Raw genomic sequence first — 20,929 nt, 5'->3', positions numbered from 1 at the left:
CTACAGCTAGATAGCAATTAGCACCAGCTGACTGAGTTTTTTTTTATTGTTGACAAGCTAGAACACTTAGCTAGCTTGCTTAATAACTTATTTGAGAAGTTAATATGATTTTACTTGATCAAATATAACATTGTATAGCTATTTAGCCAGCTAACATGCATGTTTTCATTGTTCAGGGGCAGCTTGGCCTGCTTGCCTGCATGCACCAGCAAAGTTACCAGTGAGTTGAGTTTCCGGTGTTGTGCCGAAAATCCCCCCTTCGCGTGAACGCGCACGCACTCTTCATTGCTGCGACTTGCTTGTTAGTTGAGATTTCTGATCACGTTTTAGGCAGCGTTTCATGTATTTTTTTTATGACGGTTTGATCGCGAGGAGGCACTAGTAATGTCTGCAGTTTTTGGTTTGGCAATTTGTTTCAAGTGTATTAGTCTATAAATAAATCTCTTTGCCAAAATTCGTAATCTCTCCCATGTTTTATTCGACTAGTAGTTGTTCTGAAATGTTTATTGCTTGCCTACATTTTACTCCCTCCTCTATCTTTAATATAACACACATACATTAATTGTTCATTTTGGTTGCCTATGCTGATGTGAAGTTTGTTCTATAGAAAGTATTTGACTCTGATGTGTGCCGCAGGAAGTATTTGAATTTAACCACAAAATTAAGGATATTCAGTTATTACATTCCACTACCTGTACTGTCATTTGCCAAATTTGGAATATGTATGGTGCAATTTCAGTGCCAACAGACATTGTATTTTAATTCCATAATTTTTGAATTTATATTATATATATATATATACACTATATATACAAAAGTATGTGGACACCCCTTCAAATGAGTGGATTTGTTTATTTCAGCCACACACGTTGCTGACAGGTGTATAAAATTGACCACATTGCCATGCAATCTCCATAGACAAACATTGGCAGTAGAATGGCCTTATTGAATAACGCAGTGACTTTAAACATAGCACCGTCATTGGATGCCACTTTTCCAACAAATCAGTTTGTCAAATTTCTGCCCTGCTAGAGCTGTTCTTGTCAACTGTAAGGGCTGTTATTGTGAAGTGGAAACGTCTAGGAGCAACAATGGCTCAGCCGCAAAGTGGTAGGCCTCACAAGCGCACAGAATGGGAGTACTGAAGCACATAGCGTTTAAAAATCTTCTGTCCTTGGTTGGAGCAGTGGAAACGTGTACTCTGGAGTGATGAATCACGCTTCACCATCTGGCGGTCCGACAATACGAATTTGGATTTGGCGGATGCCAGGAGAATCCTCCTCCCTGCTTGAACAAAGAATGTACATAATCATTGAGCCTGGTTGCCAAAGTGAACATTTTCTAACACAATGTTCAAATTTCTTATGCTCCAAATTGAAAAGACAGGACACAAGTTATATACTAAAATTACTTTATTACAGCTGATTTCTGTTCAATATCCCTCTGCCAGCACAATAGTCATTATAATACAAACAAAATAGTACATTTGATCCTAGTTTTATTCTTCTGTTTCATGAATCTTTTTACACATTTCAATTCACTTTTTTGTATATTGTTTTGGTGAAAATGTATGTATAATCTTCATAATCTTTCAGACATTCAATAACAGGTTTCACAATTTATACATTTTAATACAGGTTATATATGAGTTGTAGTGGTAATGCTGTGCCAAGGAAGAATACTGACATCCTCATAGAAATGGACCCTCTGTTTTCATAAGTAGCCTATCACCACTCAATCTTTTCAAGCCTCTACATTGGCCATCTGACCAGAACCAAATGGCTCACATCATGCTATTTAAAAAAATGTCATGCCATCAGCCCACGCCAAAGGGAACTCTGGAGATGAAACAATGCAGTGGTGTCTGGGCTTGACAGCTCTGGGATGGCACAGTGTTTGACCAGAGGGAGGACCTCCATTTTTCTTTAGCCTGTTTCTTACTCAGTATCCCATACTTTGTCAGTAGAACAAAAGTTGACACCATCAATGCTAAATTATAATTAAAAACATTATCCAGGTTGGTGGAGAAGCCTTGTACATCATTAAAACAAAAATGAATAAAAATATGTAAGTAGTCTCCCTCACAAAAAAATATTTAAAAAACATGAACAAAAAGGTGTGACGGGTTGGCAATCGATCTCGTATGAGATGAGGTTTCATTGGCGGTTAGTGCTATCCGGGATCCTTGAGGCATCCCTACCCTGAACCCTAAGTATTTTAAAATGTCAACTCCAATGGAGTAGGGACGTCCCAAGGACCATGGATAGCAAGGACCTTTCATTGGCCTGACATGTGAATGAACCATTGACCTAAGAAGCTGTAACATGGGCTAGGTCCCAATAATCAGAAATACATTTTTTCCCCTGACCACTGATCATAGAAGACTTAGTGGGTATAAGCTTTATAGTGGTAAATTAACCTATTGAGGCGTTTCAACTCTCTGTGGTAACAAATGAAAGGAAACATGAGGTGGAAGGTTTTGGAGAGTATTGGGACACACTTACAGCCCTATGTACTGTAACGTAATGAAACCCATGCCTGCTTTTTGGAAAGGACAGTTGGATATGATTCTGAGGCAGATATTGGAGAATTGTATTGGGGGATTAGAGTCTGCAACCATTTAAAACAAACTTCTCCTGCATCTCTTTGTGCCCCTAAAATCTAACAAGTTTTTGCTGCACAATTGTAGTATCACATTCAACAAGAACAAACATCAGAATAGGTACTACTCTGGTGGATGTGAATGTAGAGAGGGTGGAGTAGAAGGAAACACAGGAAGTACAGACTCACTGCAATGACAGGCGTCATGAAGGGTGCAATGACTAACAAAGTGTGTGACAGTAAAGGAAAATGACAGTGTAGGCTATGCATGCACAGGAAGCAGTAAGAGTCAGTGTACACACAACCAAGCTCACTTTTCATCAGTTACGTTTACAGACCTCCATACCAATCTCAACGTTGTTTAATATTTGGTTAGTGTCTGTCAAGTTAAATAATGTTAGTCTTATAGATAATTTAAAAAAAATGTTCTTCGTCACAACTCAAGTTTAGTTAAAACGTTTAATCTCTTAAATTGTAGATATACACAATATTAACATTTCACCCGACTTCAATATCCTAAGATATCTGCAACATTAGGTATTTTTAAGCCTTGTGGCCTTTTCAATATATATGTTTTTAAAGTGTTTCAGATTTCCATACAGAGTTACCCTCATAGTAAATGCAGACTTGGTGATTGAGGGAATGGAGGGTGAGAAAATAAAGAGGGGAACCACAATGGCATAAACTCACCCATGAAAGAAGCAATTTCATGGGTGAGAGAACGCGCTCACGTATAGAACCCACTGTGTGTGTCCGAGTAAATAACTACATAAGTGCTTTGCCACCTTTAAAAGATGGAATCCGCATTAGGGGGAAGTGCCACTGTCCGCCCCAGCACCTTGGTTATTCATTTGTGGACGAAACTGAGAGGTGCGTTGAGCAGTGTGGTAAAAAAAATAGCGCGTGCATTGATGTCCGATAGGAAAAAAACAGTGTTCGTTGTTTGCAGTAACTTCTGTTGTTGTAACATCCCAAACGGACGTGGCAGTTTCACCATGAACGATTCCAGCTTTAACCACTTTTTAACCACTCACCAACATAAGTGTAGAATGATCATTTAGTGCGAGTGTTATATTTACATGCTTACACCAGTAACTAACAAGTATATGCGCTTCATTTACCTGCCATTGTTACTTTAAGGGTGATGAGATGGTCTCGTTTTTCCTGATTGCAGAGCTTTTAGTGTTGCTCAAGTTGTGGACCATTATCATTTAAAAAACTTAGACTGCATTACATTAACCAGCTCCCACAACATGTACTCCTTGCCAAGCCTGCTGTCATGGTCAAAAACAGCCATTACATTGAGATTAAATCTTTCCCTTTCAAACACATTCTGAAATCATATATTTTTTTCCTACTTATGGAAGCTCTGCTCTACTGTGCCCACTTAATTCATGTTAAACCTGGCCTGCAACATTTTGTGCAAAAGGCGTTTTTTAAACAAGCATTCAATAGAAGTCCTTTAACTATCCCTGTCACCATACTCCATAATCTGGTTTGTTCTTGTCCAACATGAATCCTCCACAGAGCCATAGAAATAGTTCTACATACTGGTATGACTCTGCTAATGCACTTGTAATTAATCCCAGGTATTCAAATCCTCACTACATATCTGACTTTAAGGTCAAATATTAGCTAAACTTTTCAACTTCCCCACCTCAACCACATAATACAGACACACAATATTCATCCCTCAGGTTGCTGTGCCTAAAACAAAGTCAAACTACCATCTGTTTTACTGTATACATTGTATGTACTGTACAAAGTGCTTTGACAAGGCAGCAGTATTTAAAGGCACTAAAATAAAATCAACTGATAAATGTCTGGGTTCTTATTAAAGGTATTACAGAGTCTTGGCTCTTGTATCGGACAATCATGTAGCCCGTCATTAATTATACTGATCCCCTCCTCGATCATTCAGCCAACTAAGATGGAACTCACAATCTGTCATCCTCCGCAAAGCAGACACCCAGAACCAGCCCTCAAGTACCTGTATGCATGATATTATCACCTTTAGAACTTCTGTTCAATTGATCACTTCACAAAACTTCTGATATGGACATCATTTTCAGAGGTACACGAGGACAGATGTTAGGATCCTCTCTTCCTGAAGTACATCATTTTCATTGAATGATGCCAAATGTAATACAAACTTGGTAAACTATTTAATCAATTTGAGCTGAACTAAAACAAAACAAAAAACTAAACTAAAACAAAAAATATGCCAGTTTTACACTGAGAATAAATAATCAGTATCAGGGCATACAAAGGCACCATCTTACTGAGTATTAACATACATATAKACTTTTAGCTGTTAGCTAAGCCTATGGTTTATTATGGCTCTGCCATGTCCCTCTGGTTTTGGCTGATGTAGTAATGCTATGAGAGACACCCACCCACTTGGAAACCCTAAACAACATTGAAGATTTGGATCTACCGTAGGTGGGCTATTATGGCCAAAGGAACGGTTGAAGACTGCTGCCTAGTGGCCAGTGCCACACACTACAGTAGTACAGAACAGCTGAATATGGCCATAGTTGAAGCTATGGTCAGCCTGGCCCCTAGCTTTGCATCCGAAACAGACAAATAAAAAGAATAGCATCTAAAAACATTCATATTCTGCTTTAGTGTTCTTATTGGCAAATGGATGGATTAGCAGCTTAAACTCCCACAGGGAGGCATAAAATAAAATGCAGATCACTAAATGTTGGCAAAATGCTCATTGATATAAAAAGGTTCACTGTCTGTTACTGCTTCTTCAATATATTAAATGTAAACATTTAAAACTGCAAGGGTAACTGTGAAATTCACAACAAAAATCCTACCTCGATGATATGACATTGCTAAAAACACAAACTTCTCTTGCTCTTACCAGCTGCAATTCCAAAAAACGATTATCTTTCTTTCTTAATAAAAAACAGACAAATAAGAACAGCCAAAATATAATTGATCTAATTCTACAAAACCCCCAGATTCTTGTATGTAAAAACTGTTTAAAAAAAAATCCTATTCACAAAATTTCACCACATTCCTGCAACAGGGGTTGATAGTAAATAAGTTTGTGAGATGTTTAATAACAACTGCCTGGCTTAAAGTAGTCTTGGTTACAACAACAAAAGCAAGTTTTATGGAAGCTGGCCAAAATACAAGCCAACAACATTGTGTCCCAGTGTCCCTCACAATCTCAAACCTAAAAGATCATGTAAAACCAACTTTAATTTGTTTCAGGTATTGTCAAGCAGCTCTATACGGTATCTAAGCAGTTTATTAAACCTCTCCCTGTTAAAACATTTTAGAATGCAAAACTTTCTTCAGATTTGGAAAAAAGAAACAATCTCTGCGATTTAAAATGACCATAAAAGCAGGCTAGCATAAGGAGAGTAAACAAATAAATAATAATAAAGTAACTGGATAGATAGATGGGCCAATGTATTATCAAATTTGGAGCAGGGGCATTTCCTGGGCTGTCTTAGTTTGCTGTGATTGGTAGACACTAAGCAACTTTTAAATTAAAAGCAGTTGGCAGACCTCAAAAGGCTTTTTGACAGTGGTCTCAATGGTGCAAAAGGAGAGCAGTGGCTATGGATAACACATATATGTACATGAAAATGATTTCTAAAAGAGAACACTAAATAATAAGTATTTAGTGTTGACACTGAATGGTTTCWATAGAAACAGAAGAACTGATCTGTATGTGTGCTAATAAACTGCTGTGTAGAGGGGGTGTGCCTCTTTCAGCCCTTTTGACCTGAGCAACATTTATTTCCACACGCATRCACATCTGTACACAGGACAGGAGAGGAATAGGAGAGAGGGGATGAGAAATGTGTGAAAGAGAGGTGGAGGTGTAGTAGAGCTCAGCCCATACTGTCCCACTCTGCTCTGTGAACTTGGCAGCATCCTACTCTGACTCTGGGACTGGGAGTCTATGTGTAGGACAGGTGCGACCCATTGGATATCTGAGAGTTGACACTGGTGCTCCTGCTCATGGCCTGCTCACTGCGCCCCCCTGAGGCTGTCCTGCTCAGTGCCTGGGGGCTGTTCTGCACTCCTCCACTGCCTCTGGCCCCCAGGGGCACTGCCGAGGGGTGGCCCCACGGCTGAGGACCCCCGCCTCCCTGCATGCCTTGGCCCCAGGCTTGTTGCATGGGGGACCCTCCTTGACCAGAGTGATAGTGGTGTTGGTGATGGCTGCCTTGGTGCCCTGACCCTCCACTGCCCCAGTGTGGCCCTTGAGAGCCCCCAGAGTGGTGCTGTGTCTGGGGGTGGGCCCAGCTGCCTGGGGCCCCGGGGAAGCTGTGGCTAAAGGCCTCTGGGGAGAGGTTGGACAGCACCATGTTGTTGAAGCCTAGACGCATGCTCTCTGAGTCGAACGCTTCGATCTCCCTGGCCTGGCGCTCCAGCAGGCTTCGGATCCTCTCCGAACGCTCGTTCTGAAGGGACAGCATCTCCTCCTCAATCTGAAGATACATACAGCTGCTCAGTATCATAATATTTTTATTTAAAAATAGCACTGGTTTAGCAATGATAAGAGCAAACTGGAGCTTGAAATTAAATAAAACCTAAATTTCAATTGAAGCTTTTTGCTACTAATACACCATTATTACATCCCAAATGGCATCCTATCCACTTAAAATACACTACTTTTGACCACAGTGCACTATACAGGGAATAGGGTGCCATTTGAGATGCACACCATGTAAAAAGAAATCCAAGTATGGAAGATCAGACCTTCTGCTCCAGTAGGGCCCTCCGGAGGGACACTCTCTGCTCCAGGTCCTTCCTCTCACGGTCGTGCTGGGCGTCCGTCTGCATCTTGATCTTGCTCTGGTAGGCGTTGAGTAGCTCCAGCTCCTGCTGGCAGCTGCATCCCTCAGCACCTGGCACTGAGCCTCCTGAGCCTCATCCAGACGCAGCTAAGACAGGGGAGCCAGACAGGGGGTCAGCACAATGTTAAAGGGATACTTCGGGATTTTGGTAACGAGGTCCGTATCTACTTTCCCAGAGTCAGATGAACTTGTGGATACCATTTTTTGTCTCTGTGTCCAGTATGAAGGAAGATAGAGGTAGTTTCACTAACGAACATTAGCACAATGACTGTAAGCCTATGGGTATCTGCTAGCGTGCTAGTTAGCAACTTCCTTCAAACTGCACGCAGAGACATACATTTTTTATCCATGAGCTCATATGACTCTGGGGAAGTAGATAAAGGACCTCATTGCCAAAAGGCCCATCATCAGTAGTCAGCTTTTTAGAAACTTATCCCTCTCCTGCCTCCTTCCCTGTAGTGTTTCAAGGTCTCTGTGTGACTCAAGCCTTGTTGGAGAGCATCTCGTTGATTGAGTGGTCGTACTGCTCAGCAAGGATGGCCAGCTTGCGGGTCTGCTCCTCCTTTAGACGCTTCAGGACACCTTGTGGTCAGACTTTGGTGTGCTCTCCAGTAGGTGGTTTTCAAGGCCTTGTACTGTCTGGTCTGGATCTTACATGTGTCTTGGAACTGTTTCTTAATCTGGAGCTCTTTGGACTGGGACAGAGGAGGGAGGAAGAGAGGACAAACAGAACAGTGAGGGGTAGGTCTGGAACTCTTTGGACTGGGACAGAGGGAGGAAGAGAGGACAAACAGAACAGTGAGGGGTCAGGTCTGGAACTCTTTGGACTGGGACAGAGGAGGGAGGACAAACAGACAGTGAGGGGTCAGGTCTGGAGCTCTTTGGACTGGGACAAAGAGGGAGGAAGAGAGGAACAACAGAACAGTGAGGGGTCAGGTCGGAGCTCTTTGGACTGGGACAGAGGGAGGAAGAGAGGAAAACGAACAGTGAGGGTCAGGTCTGGAACTCTTTGGACTGGGACAGAAGGGAGGAAGAGAGGACAAACAGAACAGTGAGGGGTCAGGTCTGGAACTCTTTGGACTGGGACAGAGGAGGGAGGACAAACAGAACAGTGAGGGGTCAGGTCTGGAACTCTTTGGACTGGGACAGAGGAGGGAGGACAAACAGAACAGTGAGGGGTCAGGTTCCTTACATAACGGTCGTTAACAGTAACAGAAAACAACAATTTGTCTGTTAGCATACAATGTGTGCTCACCTTGAGGCTCTTGGGCTGCTGTCGGACCTCCATGACGTGTTTGCGTCGGAGCTCTCTCTCCCTCCTCTTGTTGTACTCCTGCTGGTTGGTGAGTTCTGTCTGGTGCTGCAGGCGGATCAGCTCAGCCCTCATCTTCTGGATGGRGTTGACCTGGCGGAACTCCAGCTCCTGCATGGACTCATGGTGCCGCAGCAGCATGGCATGCTCCAGGTCCTTCTGCGTCTGACGCTTATTCAGCTCCTACACACACACAGACAGACAGGGAGGAGAAACCATACAGGTTAGGAGAAAACTGCATTCTATAAGACAAAGGGCAGTATTCGAAAGGAATGTTTGAACTATGTATGGAAGTAGGAAAATGAGCAGAACCCACAGCTGAGCCATGGTTACAAAACGAAGACCGAGAGCAGGCAAGGGGACCCTCTTTGAGGAGAGTGAGAGGAACAAGGGACTGTATGAATGAGGAGAGCTGAGTGATTACAGCTGACCTCTCTCACTAGGTCCTGCTCCACGTTGTGGCGAGCGATGAGGATCCTCCTCTTGAAGCGTCGACACTCCAGCTCTAGGTATTGTCTCTGTCTCCTCAGCAGGTTGGCCTCCTCCTCAGCTTGGAAGTGCTGGAAGTTCTCCTTCTGCTTGGACAGCCACTCCTGCTTCTCCTTCTTAGGGGTCGACTGGTTCTCATTCAACTCCTGGGGGAAGAACAAGGGCGGACATTAGTTTAGTTCAACTGTCGTACCCCATCAGTAGCCAAAATATAAGCTTGTTTTTTCAATGTTTGCAAACACCGTCAATGTAAACAACACTGTATAGCCTCAAAACATGGTTAAAACTATAATTTAGATATCATGGATGGTCAGTCCTTGCATCCATAACTCTGTCTATGAACTTAAGTGTGGTTATATTTTTTCCAGCCACATCCCTCAACCTCAGTGGGAGTATGCTTTGTTATCGTTTCAACTGCGGATTGCCGCTTTAAGCAAGTCGACATGGGAGCTTGCTGTCCATATTTGCACATTTTCTGTAGAGGTTTGTCATTCATTGAGTCTGTCTGACATGCTGAGAGGAGTATGTAGGTGAGCAATGGTGCATATCGTGTTTTTTCTTGAAAAGATATAGCAATGATTGAAGCCTTTGTATAATGTGTGTTCATCTGTGATTCTCTACCTCTTTGAGCTGCTCCTTGCGGAGTTTGTACTCTCGTTTCTGGGACTCTAGGAAGCTGTTGAGCTCTTTCTTCTGCTGGCTCTGAATGTGCTGCTGGAACTTCTTCTCATCATTGGAAAAGGTCTTCGCCTGCAGAGAGACACAAATTAAACATTTGAACATTTCAAACAAGAATATTCAACAGAGACCTAGGGAACAGTAGTAGAATCTAGGCAAAGTATGAATTATGATGTAAGTATGGCGTAAGTGAGCAAACGACCGTACATCTTTCTCCATGGCGGCCTGGTGCTTCTTAATGAGTTTCTCCATCTCCTGGGCAAAGCTGTTCCTCTGGTTCTCCAGCTCTTTGTCCAGACGGAGCCGGTGTTCGTCCATCTCAGCCTTCAGCTTGTTCTCCAGGGCCATCAGGTGCTTCTGGTGCTGCCTCCTCATCCTCTTATAGCCTGACATCTGCTCTCTCAGCTCACTGTCCTGCTCATGCTCCTTCATCTGACGGGTCACCTGGGGGAAACATAGGGCTTATCATAGAACTCTAGGTTCAGCTTATTATCTCCTACAGGAGCAGACACTTAAAAAACAGCTGAATTGGGCCTTTATCTCAATATCAAATGATTTCTGGGTAACAATTAAGTACCTTACCGTGATTGTTTTCAATTAAAATATTTAAAAAGAAAAATAAACAGCTTCTTAGCAAAGAGCAATTTCTCAAACAAGAATTTTGCTAGGACTGTCTGGGTGGGGTCTGAGTAGGGAGAGGAAAAATAAAAACTAGCTGTTATTGGCAGAGAGGTTTGGAACTCTTTCTTATTGGTCTATTAATCAATTTACCGCCTGGTTATGTCACCAGGCATGCCAAAACTCCATCTCACCAAAACAGGCAGAAATTTCAGGCAGTCTTTTCAAACAGCTCTTACACTAAAAGGGCATTATAATAATTATTACAATTTAACAGTATTATTCCATCTTCATAGGAAAAATCATGTTTTTGACTGCACTTGGCCTTTAATAAGGGTCCATTTTAAAATCATGTTATCTACAGTATCATTGTATTTCTAGGGCTCTTACCAGGGAGGCTGTGCGTATTGTGGCAAAGTGCTCGCGGTTGCGGTGGTGTTTTGGCCGCGGAGTGTGTGCAGGGGGAGACTGGGGCTCAGTGGGCGGCCGGCTGTTAGGTTCCGACTCTTCGCGATAAGTCGTCTCCTCCTCCTGAAGAAACAAATACAACGCTGCACATCAACAGCAGAAAAATACCGCTTACAAATAATCTGTGAAAGGCACCAGGAAACACTATGTCTTGTATATCACTGAATCATCTCACTATTATTAACGCAGTGTCCAGTTATCCTGCGAGCAATGTTCCCTCTAAGATCCCCTGGGACTGCAGCGCAGAAGAAATATCAGCCCGCACCGAGAAGCACAAGAGTGAACTTCACTCAACTAAAGGGGAACACTAGAAAGTTAACACTAGCAACGTTTCCCTCTATTGTGCGAAATGTGATCAAATCAACGCAACATTAGCCACTTTCAACGCAACATTCCCGAAACAAAACAAACTATGCAAGAGATACTCTACACAGGCCGGTGCACCATAACCAATCAGTGCTGCGGTATCCCTATTTGCAAATCATTTGTATTTAACCTTTATTTAACTAGGCAAGTCAGTTAAGAACAAATTCTTATTTACAATGATGGCCTACCCCCGGCCAAACACTCCCCTAACCTGGACGACGCTGGGCCAATTGTGCGCCGCCCTATGGGACTACCAAATCACGGCCGGTTGTGATACAGCCCGGGATCGAACCAGGGTCTGTAGTGACGCCTCTAGCACTGAGATGCAGTGCCTTAGACCACTGCGCCACTCGGGAGTTAAAGGGGTAGTGTTGTATTTTGAGACAGGCTTGAATAAGCTAAGTAGCCAATAGACAGAGGGTAGCATAATTTGTCTGATTCTCTGTAATAATGGTATGGGAATTATAATGCATTTTATTTTGTAAAGTGGTTTCTTGCATCAAACAACAACATTTTCAGTCACCTCCTTGTGTGAAGGACAAATGGATAAACAGGTTGTCAATCACTACATTGAACACCACACATTGGCTGCTACTGTAGGCTGAATGATGGAACAGCTATTTCCATGTTAAAAATTATAAGATGCATTTTCTCGACTGTTTTTTAATGGTAGGCCACTCTGATAGGCCTACATTATGATAAACAGCCACAGTAGCCTAATTGGTCACTATCATCACTGTAACTTAATGTGGGTACAGCCTCAGTGTTCACAGTAAACGTGTGCCAGAAGTTGCACAGAATTTTCACAACGTTCAAGTTTGCGCTCAGCAGACAAGAAATGTGCTTCGTACCCCAGATAAATTGAGGGAACATTGCCTGCGGGTCCAGCTCTAAGATCATCTCTACCTACCGGTTTGAGGTGAATGACGGAGCTGTTGGACATGACCGTGTGGTCTCCCTCCATCATGTCCAGTTCACTCTTGTCATCTCCGGCGTCGGTCAAGCTGTTGACAGAGCTGCTCTGGGAGCTGGCGCTGATCGACATACTGGGGATAGACTGGTTACTGCCAACGCTGCTCACTGTGCCTGTCCTGCCACTGTTCTCCGGTTCCTGGGAACAACACCATAACAACAGCAAGACACAGGTGAGTGAAATACTTTCTGAATGACAGTGTGTCAACTACAGCAGGTTATGAGCAGAGGATAAAAAGGAACAACTGAATATTGAGCAAATCTTCCTTAATATAATAATTAACCATAACATTATAAGGTTAAGAGTGCATTTAGAGAAACTTCTATTAAACAATTTCCTTGTTTAAAACAACAGAAGACCTACCTATTCAAGCTAGCTTTTAATGTTTGATCGCTTAAAGTGGTTTGATGTATTGTGACTGTTTTTTTTCCTGGTTTTTCTTCTTTTTGTTGATGAATTTTGTTTGTGTCTTGTTTTCTACCTTATTGAGTGTGAGAAATACGCTTTTACAAATTAAATATAATTATTATTAATATAATTATTCTCCTACCTAGGCTTTTTTCAAAAGACTACGATGGTTCTGGTATAAACCATGCTCTCAAACTAAGCTCCACAGGAGAGCAGAGCCAGATTGGGAGACTGACCTCCTCGTCTCCGTCCTGTGCCTCGGCTGCAGGGCCGTTGTGAGCCTCCTGGAAGAGGATCTTCTTCATCTTGCGGTACTGCAAGTTGTCCAACTCCCGCACCGCAACCTTGGTCCTCAGGATCAGGTCCATCAGGACAGAGTCGGGCCGCTCGCGCTGCACAAACGCATGCTAAAAAAGAGGGAGGCAGAGGGACCAATCATTTTCTTTTGAGTTGAGGGTGGGTATGACTCGTGTTAATTTAAGGTAAACTCAAAATCAAGTGAACAGAGCTCTGTATCTGTCTTGGCATTGGTAGATCATGATAATCATAAACAAGATACACACTATACAATGAATTCGGGAAGTATTTAGACCGCTTTTCCACATTGTGTTACATTACAGCCTTATTCTAAAATTGATTAAATATATATTTTTCTCATCAATCTACACACAAAGCCCCATAATGACAAAGAAAAACCAGGGCAAGAAATTTTTGCTAATTTATTACAAATAAAAACTAAAACATTGCATTTACATAAGAATTCAGTCCCTTTACGCAGTGCTTTGGTGAGGCACCTTTGGAAGCTATTACAGCTTCGAGTCTGCTTAGGTATTACACTACAAGCTTGGCACACCAGTATTTGGGGAGTTTCTCTCATTCTTCTCTGCAGATCATCTCAAGCTCTGTCAGGTTGGATGGATGGCGTTGATGCACAGCTATTTTCAGGTCTCTCCAGAGATGTTCGATGGGGTTCAAGTCCAGGCTCTGGCTGGGCCACTCAAGGACATTCAGAGACGTGTCCCGAAGTCACTCCTGTGTTGTCTTGGCTGTGTGCTTAGGGTCGTTGTCCTGTTGGAAGGTGAACCTTCGCCCCAGTCTGAGGTCCTGAGCGCTCTGGAGCAGGTTTTCACCAAATATCTCTCTGTACTTTGCTCCGTTCATCTTTCCAAACATCCCCACAGCATGATGCTGCCACCACCATGCTTCACCGTAGGGATGGTGCCAGGTTTCCTCCAGACGTGACGCTTGGCATTCAGGCCAAAGTTCAATTTTGGTTTCATCAGAACAGAGAATCTTGTTTCTCATGATCAGCGGGCTGTCATGTGCCTGAGGAGTGTCATTTTACTGAGGAGTGGTTTCCATCTGGGCACTCTAACATAAAGGCCTGATTGGTGGATGATGGTTGTACTTCTGGAAGGTTCTCCTATCGCCACAGAGGAATTCTGGAGCTCTGTCATAGTGACCATTCGGTTCTTGGGGACGAATCAAGTTGTAGTAACATCTCAAGGATAAATTATTATTTTAATTTTTTTTTACCTATATTTAACTAGGCAAGTCAGTTCAGAACAAATTATTATTTACAATGACGGCCTAGGAACAGTGGGTTAACTGCCTTGTTCAGGGGCAGAACGACAGATTCTTACCTTGTCAGCTCGGGGATTCGATCTAGCAACCTTTCGGTTACTGGTCCGATGCTCTAACCACTAGGCTACCTGCCGCCCCAAATGATCAATGGAAACAGGATGCACCTGAGTTCAGTTTATAGACTCAAAGCAAAGGGTCTGAATATTACAGACTACAAAGGCAAGCACAGCCTTTGTAGCTGCCCAGTGACACGAGCCTACCAGATGAGCTAAATCACTTCTATGCTCGCTTCGAGGCAAGCAACACTGAGGCATGCATAAGAGCATCAGCTGTTCCAGGCAACTGTGTGATCACGCTCTCCGTAGCCGACGTGAGTAAGACCTTTAATAAACAGGTCAACATACACATGGCTGCGGGGCCAGACGGATTACCAGGACGTGTGCTCCGGGCATGTGCTGACCAACTGGCAGGTGTCTTCACTGACATTTTCAACATGTCCTTAATTAAGTATGTAATACCAACATGTTTCAAGCAGACCTCCATAGTCCCTGTGCCCAAGAACGCAAAGGCAACCTGCCTAAATGACTACAGACCCGTAGCACTCACGTCTGTAGCCATGAAGTGCTTTGAAAGGTTGGTAATGGCTCACATCAACACCATTATCCCAGAAACCTTAGACCCACTCCAATTTGCATACCGCCCAAACAGATCCACAGATGATGCAATCTCTATTACACTCCACACTGCCCTTTCCCACCTGGACAAAAGGAACACTTACGTGAGAATGCTATTCATTGACTACAGCTCAGCGTTCAACACCATAGTACCCTCAAAGCTCATCCCTAAGCTAAGGATCCTGGGACTAAACACCTCCCTCTGCAACTGGATCCTGGACTTCCTGACGGGCCGCCCCCAAGTGGTGAGGGTAGGTAGCAACACATCTGCCACGCTGATCCTCAACACTGGAGCTCCCCAGGGGTGCGTGCTCAGTCCCCTCCTGTACTCCCTGTTCACCCACAACTGCATGGCCAGGCACGACTCCAACACCATCATTAAGTTTGCAGACGACACAACAGTGGTAGGCCTGATCACCGACAAGACAGCCTATAGGGAGGAAGTGGCCGGGTGGTGCCAGAATAACAACCTCTCCCTCAACGTAACCAAGACTAAGGAGATTTTTGTGGACTACAGGAAAAGGAGGACCGAGCACGCCCCCATTCTCATCGACGGGGCTGTAGCGGAGCAGGTTGAGAGCTTCAAGTTCCTCGGTGTCCACATCAACAACAAACTAGAATGGTCCAAACACACCATGACAGTCGTGAAGAGGGCACGACAAAGACTATTCCCCCTCAGGAAACTAAAAAGATTTGGCATGGGTCCTGAGATCCTCAAAAGGTTCTACAGCTGCAACATCGAGAGCATCCTGACTGGTTGCTTCACTGCCTGGTACGGCAACTGCTCGGCCTCCGACCGCAAGGCACTACAGAGGGTAGTGCGTACGGCCCAGTACATCACTGGGGCTAAGCTGCCTGCCATCCAGGACCTCTACACCAGGCGGTGTCAGAGGAAGGCCCTAAAAATTGTCAAAGACCCCAGCCATAGACTGTTCTCTCATGGCAAGCGGTACCGGAGTGCCAAGTCTAGGACAAAAAGGCTTCTCAACAGTTTTTACCCCCAAGCCATAAGACTCCTGAACAGGTAATCAAATGGCTACCCGGACTATTTGCATTGTGTGCCCCCCACCCCTCTTTTTACACTGCTGCTACTCTGTTTATCATATATGCATAGTCACTTTAACTATACATTCATGTACATACTACCTCAATTGGGCCGACCAACCAGTGCTCCCGCACAGTGGCTAACCGGGCTATCTGAATTGTGTCCCACCCACCAACCCCCCTTTTACACTACTGCTACTCTCTGTTCATCATATATGCATAGTCCCTTTAACCATATCTACATGTACATACTACCTCAATCAGCCTGACTAACCGGTGTCTGTATGTAGCCTCGATACTTTTATAGCCTCGCTACTGTATATAGCCTGTCTTTTTACTGTTGATTTATTTCTTTACCTACCTATTTTTCACCTAATACCTTTTTTGCACTATTGGTTAGAGCCTGTAAGTAAGCATTTCACTGTAAGGTCTACTACACCTGTTGTATTCAGCGCACGTGACAAATAAACTTTGATTTGATATGATAAACTTTGATTTGATTTCTGTTTTAAATTTTGTATAAGTTAGTAAAAACTGTTTTCACTTCGTCATTATGGGGTGTTGTATGTAAGGGAAAAAAACAATTGAATCCATTTCAGAATAAGGTTGTAACGTAACAAAATTTGGAAAACGTCATGGGGTCTGAATAGTTTCCGAATGCACTGTATAAGCAAAAGTATGCGGACACCACTTCAAATTAGTGGATTTGGCCATTTCAGACACACTCGTTGCTGACAGGTGTATAAAAATCGAGCACACGGCCATGCAATATTCATAGACAAACATTGGCAATAGAATGGCCTCACTGAAGAGCTCAGTGACTTTCAACATGGCACCAACATAGGATGCTACCTTTCCAACAAGTCAGTTCGTAAAATGTCTGCCCTACTAGAGCAGCCCCGGTCAACTATAAGTGCAGCTATTGTGAAGTGGAAACGTCTAGGAGCAACAGCGACTCAACCGCGAAGTGGTAGGCCACACAAGCTCACATAACGGGACTGCCAAGTGCTGTAGCGCGTAAAAATTGTCTGTCATCGGTTGCAAAACTCAATACCGAGTTCTAAACTGCCTCTGGAAGCAACGTCAGCACGATAACTGTTAATCGGTAGCTTCATGAAATGGGTTTCCATGGCCAAACAGCTGCACACAAGCCCAACATCCCCCATGTGCAATGCCAAGCGTCGGCTGAAGTGGCGTAAAGCTCACCACCATTGGACTCTGGAGCAGTGGAAACGCTTTCTTTGTCAGTCCGACTGACTAATCTGGGTTTGGCGGATGCCAGGAGAACGCTACCAGCCCCAATGCATAGTGCCAACTGTAAAGTCTGGTGGAGGAGGAATAATGGTTCAGGCTCCTTAGTTCCAGCGAAGGGAAATCTTAACGCTACAGCATACAATGACATTCTAGACCATTCTGTGCTTCCAACTTTGTGGAAACAGTTTGTGGAAGGACGTTTCCTGTTTCAGCATGACAATGCCTCTGTGCACAATGCGAGGTCCATACAGAAATGGTTTGTCGAGAGCGGTGTGGAAGTACTTGACTGGCCTGCACAGAGCCCTGACCTCAACCCCATCAAACACCTTTGGGATGAATTGGAAAATCGACTGCGAGCCAAGCCTAATCGGCCAACATCAGTGCCTGACCTCACTAATGCTCTTGTGGCTGAATAGAAGCAAGTCCCAGCAGCAATGTTCCAACATCTAGTGGAAAGCCTTCCCAGAAGAGTGCAGGCTGTTAAAGCAGCAAAGGGGGACCAACTCCATATTAATGCCAATGATTTTTAGAATGACGAGCACGTGTCCAGATACTTTTGGTCATGTAGTGTATATCAAAGGTCTTACATTTAAAAGTTCCTCAGAGTTGGGCCTGTCTTGGGGGAATTTCTGAAGGCAAGAATCTACAAAGTTTCGGAAGTAATCCGTCCTGAAGTGAGAGATGGGGAAAAGAGGGAAGAGTTAGTTTCGTTCTCACCATGGCACACTTTAAAAGCGGACAAATGCCTTCTCCTAAAGAATAAGTCAACTCTGATGAAGCTACATGACGTACCATTCACTTGACTGGAGTGTGGGGCTTTCATTCTGCGCTATGTGATACAAGGCACTCATCGCATTCATATTGAACAGTGGAGGTTTTCTCTCAGCTAGAAAAAAAGATCAGAGAAAACAATAGGTTACCAGGATCCACTAACAGCCAAACATAACAAGGAGGACAGTGGGGAGGAGAAGAACTAGGAAGACAGACAAAACCTAGCACATGTATTATTTCAACCAGTATGAAAAAAATAAAAATAGGTATACTTTCTTTACTGGCCAGATATTGGTTTGAGATATGGAATGAACAAAGGAGAACATTAAAACAACAGGAGAGTTAGAGTTGAACCAGAGCAGAGTACATGGACTAAAGAGTTTACCTAATTCAATGCAAGTTATTCCCAAAGACCAGATGTCAATCTTCCCATCATATTGACCCTCGTCCATAGCCAGGATTACCTCTGGGGCCATCCTGAGGAAACATACACATTTTAATGACCGTTACACCGCTTTTGATTTGATGGAAAATATTGAATGAGACCATAGAGGGTGCCCCATTTCTAAATTCTTCCCCATGTTTCAAACACCATCCATTTTTCTTGTACATTGAAATTCTGCCACTCACCAATATGGCGTCCCCACAAAAGAGTTGGCTGGAGAGACAATGGAGGCAGAACCAAAATCTGCAAGTTTCACCTGGCCAGGCTCTGTCAGCAAGACGTTCCCTGCCTTAATATCTCTGTCAGACAGACAAACAGAGGAGAGCGATTATGGCATTAGAGCTTTGTTCCACTGGCACAGGCACACTCCCCCCCTAAGGGCACAAAGAAATCAGTCTAGCACGTCCACACATACAGCTACTAGCACTACTCACCGGTGAATCAGGTTGTGGGAATGAAGGTAAGCCAACCCCTGTAGAGCACCGTGGGTAATCGCTGCTATTTCCATTTCTTGTAGAGGTTTCTTGTGAACTACAGAAGATGTAGAGATAGAGGGGATGAGAGTGCTGCAAATCATGGTGAAAACCACAAAGAAGAACTCATCTTACAAATCATCACTGTGTCATAAAAACTCCCATCTTACCTTCCAGGACATCAGAGGCAGAGCCTAGACAGTACTCCATCACCAGCTACAGAGACAGAAAGAGAGAGTGTTTTACAGGGTTAATTAATGTACCTGTTTCAGAGTATTCACCATAGCATTTTGACCTATTGTTTATATTTTCCATTCAGATAACACTCTTACCCAGGCAGTGTGCTCTCGCAGATAGCATCCTTTATACTCTATGCTGTTTGGGTGCTGTATTCTCTGCAGAAACTTCACCTCCTTGATTATGTCTTGCCATTTCTGTAAAGTAAAACAGTGGAACAATTACATCATGCTTGCGTAACAAGCTCTAAAAGGGCCAATCTGCAGTTGAAGCAATTAGCAGTCACCCATTTCTCCAGCCTGGAGAAATGTAACCACCTACATTCATTGACTGACTATCCAAGATATCACATTTATAGTTTTAAGAATGTTTTGACGCTATAGTTTGTTTACAATTACGATACTTACAAATACTGGAGTAAAACAAGGTAATATTTGGGGTTCTGATGGGGTACGACAGTTAAACTAAGCTCATTAAGTATTTATAAAAGTTATATTCTTCAAGAATCAATAGGTATATCATTCATTTATAAGTCCAAAAATGGATCTAGCAACTGCAGATTGCCCCTTTAAACAATAAGGACAGAGATGCAAGCTGGAACTGTGTTCTACATGGAACTTTAGTTACTTCCCTTTGAGTTCCACTCTACTTCTTTGGGTTAATGAATTACCCAATCCAGTCATTTTGCCAGATTCAAATCTGATTATCAACTGTTTTTAGACTGCGCTTCAGGGAACAGGCCACTGATTTGCAGTTCCACTACTTTAAGCAAATAAGCTAGATGTTTTAATTCGAAACTGCTGAGAAACACAACAAATCCCTTTGAAGACCAAAATGTAGAGAAACTATAGGCCTAAAGCTCCAAACTCACTGAGGAAAGGATCTTGAAGGAATAGGCCTTGTTAGATTAGATGCTATTGAGTCTTTTCACTGTAAACCAATATTGAGACAACAAACAAAACATCTGTAACAGCCCTGCACTGTCTCAACTCATTGAAGTTGGGTAACCTTTAAAACGAGGCAACTGTTTCCTGGAGAACACGATGTGTCATCACACCACTGATTAAATAAAATGTCATGGGATTAATAGATCATATTGTTTGTACTCCATGCCGACATTGTCACACAATTATCTGATTTACATATTTTTGAGCTAACTGTGTACTTTTCAGAAAAAATAATGCTATTTGCAAGTAAGTGAGAGATGCTTACTAACAAAACTAGAATTATGAAAGGTGCTGGATTGTATCTATAACAAAGTAAGCTGAACCTGGTAACTGATAACAAGTGTGACATTTTTGGCTGAATCTGTTGTGTTATAACTAGTGTTGTGACGATACCATGTGGAAAGAAAAAAATCTGTGGCCTAGCATCCCGTTTCCCCCTGTACCCCAGCCCTTTGTTCACGTTTTCACTGAAATTCACACTTCTACTCAATACAACACATATTGAATTTAACGTCACACTTTCAGTGTATAATAGAATACTGCATAGACTGGCTGATTTGCTCATATTTGCAAAGGCCTACCTGTGATTTGTCTGGAGGAATGGGAGGAAGGAATACAAATGCATAATGATCTGCATGTCACTGTGTCAGTAAGGGGAAAACGCTGCATAATGATCTGCATGTCACTGTGTCAGTAAGGGGAAAACACTGCATAATGATCTGCATGTCACTGTGTCAGTAAGGGGAAAACACTGCATA

At 43.2% G+C, this 20,929-nt stretch overlaps 1 protein-coding gene across 1 annotated transcript in view; it reads right to left on the bottom strand.

Moving 5' to 3' along the window:
• Window positions 1-1,394: 1,394 nt before the first annotated feature.
• The window catches only part of LOC111982503 (serine/threonine-protein kinase TAO1-like), a 27,542-nt gene continuing 8,007 nt past the window's right edge, over window positions 1,395-20,929 (bottom strand). The window contains 20 exon segments of the mRNA XM_070434154.1: window positions 1,395-7,061; window positions 7,333-7,470; window positions 7,473-7,517; window positions 7,912-8,012; window positions 8,015-8,053; window positions 8,056-8,125; window positions 8,686-8,925; window positions 9,174-9,377; window positions 9,853-9,981; window positions 10,117-10,353; window positions 10,918-11,058; window positions 12,272-12,472; window positions 12,979-13,149; window positions 17,886-17,967; window positions 18,091-18,184; window positions 18,455-18,546; window positions 18,700-18,813; window positions 18,949-19,045; window positions 19,158-19,203; window positions 19,320-19,421. Coding sequence (XP_070290255.1) covers window positions 6,528-7,061; window positions 7,333-7,470; window positions 7,473-7,517; window positions 7,912-8,012; window positions 8,015-8,053; window positions 8,056-8,125; window positions 8,686-8,925; window positions 9,174-9,377; window positions 9,853-9,981; window positions 10,117-10,353; window positions 10,918-11,058; window positions 12,272-12,472; window positions 12,979-13,149; window positions 17,886-17,967; window positions 18,091-18,184; window positions 18,455-18,546; window positions 18,700-18,813; window positions 18,949-19,045; window positions 19,158-19,203; window positions 19,320-19,421 — 2,877 coding nt within the window. The 3' untranslated portion in view covers window positions 1,395-6,527.

Source organism: Salvelinus sp. IW2-2015, linkage group LG22 (assembly GCF_002910315.2).
Source record: "Salvelinus sp. IW2-2015 linkage group LG22, ASM291031v2, whole genome shotgun sequence".
In the NCBI taxonomy this organism is placed as follows: Eukaryota; Metazoa; Chordata; class Actinopteri; order Salmoniformes; family Salmonidae; genus Salvelinus; species Salvelinus sp. IW2-2015.
The sequence above is the reverse complement of the archived record's forward strand: the minus strand, read 5'-3'. Positions and strand labels throughout refer to the sequence as shown.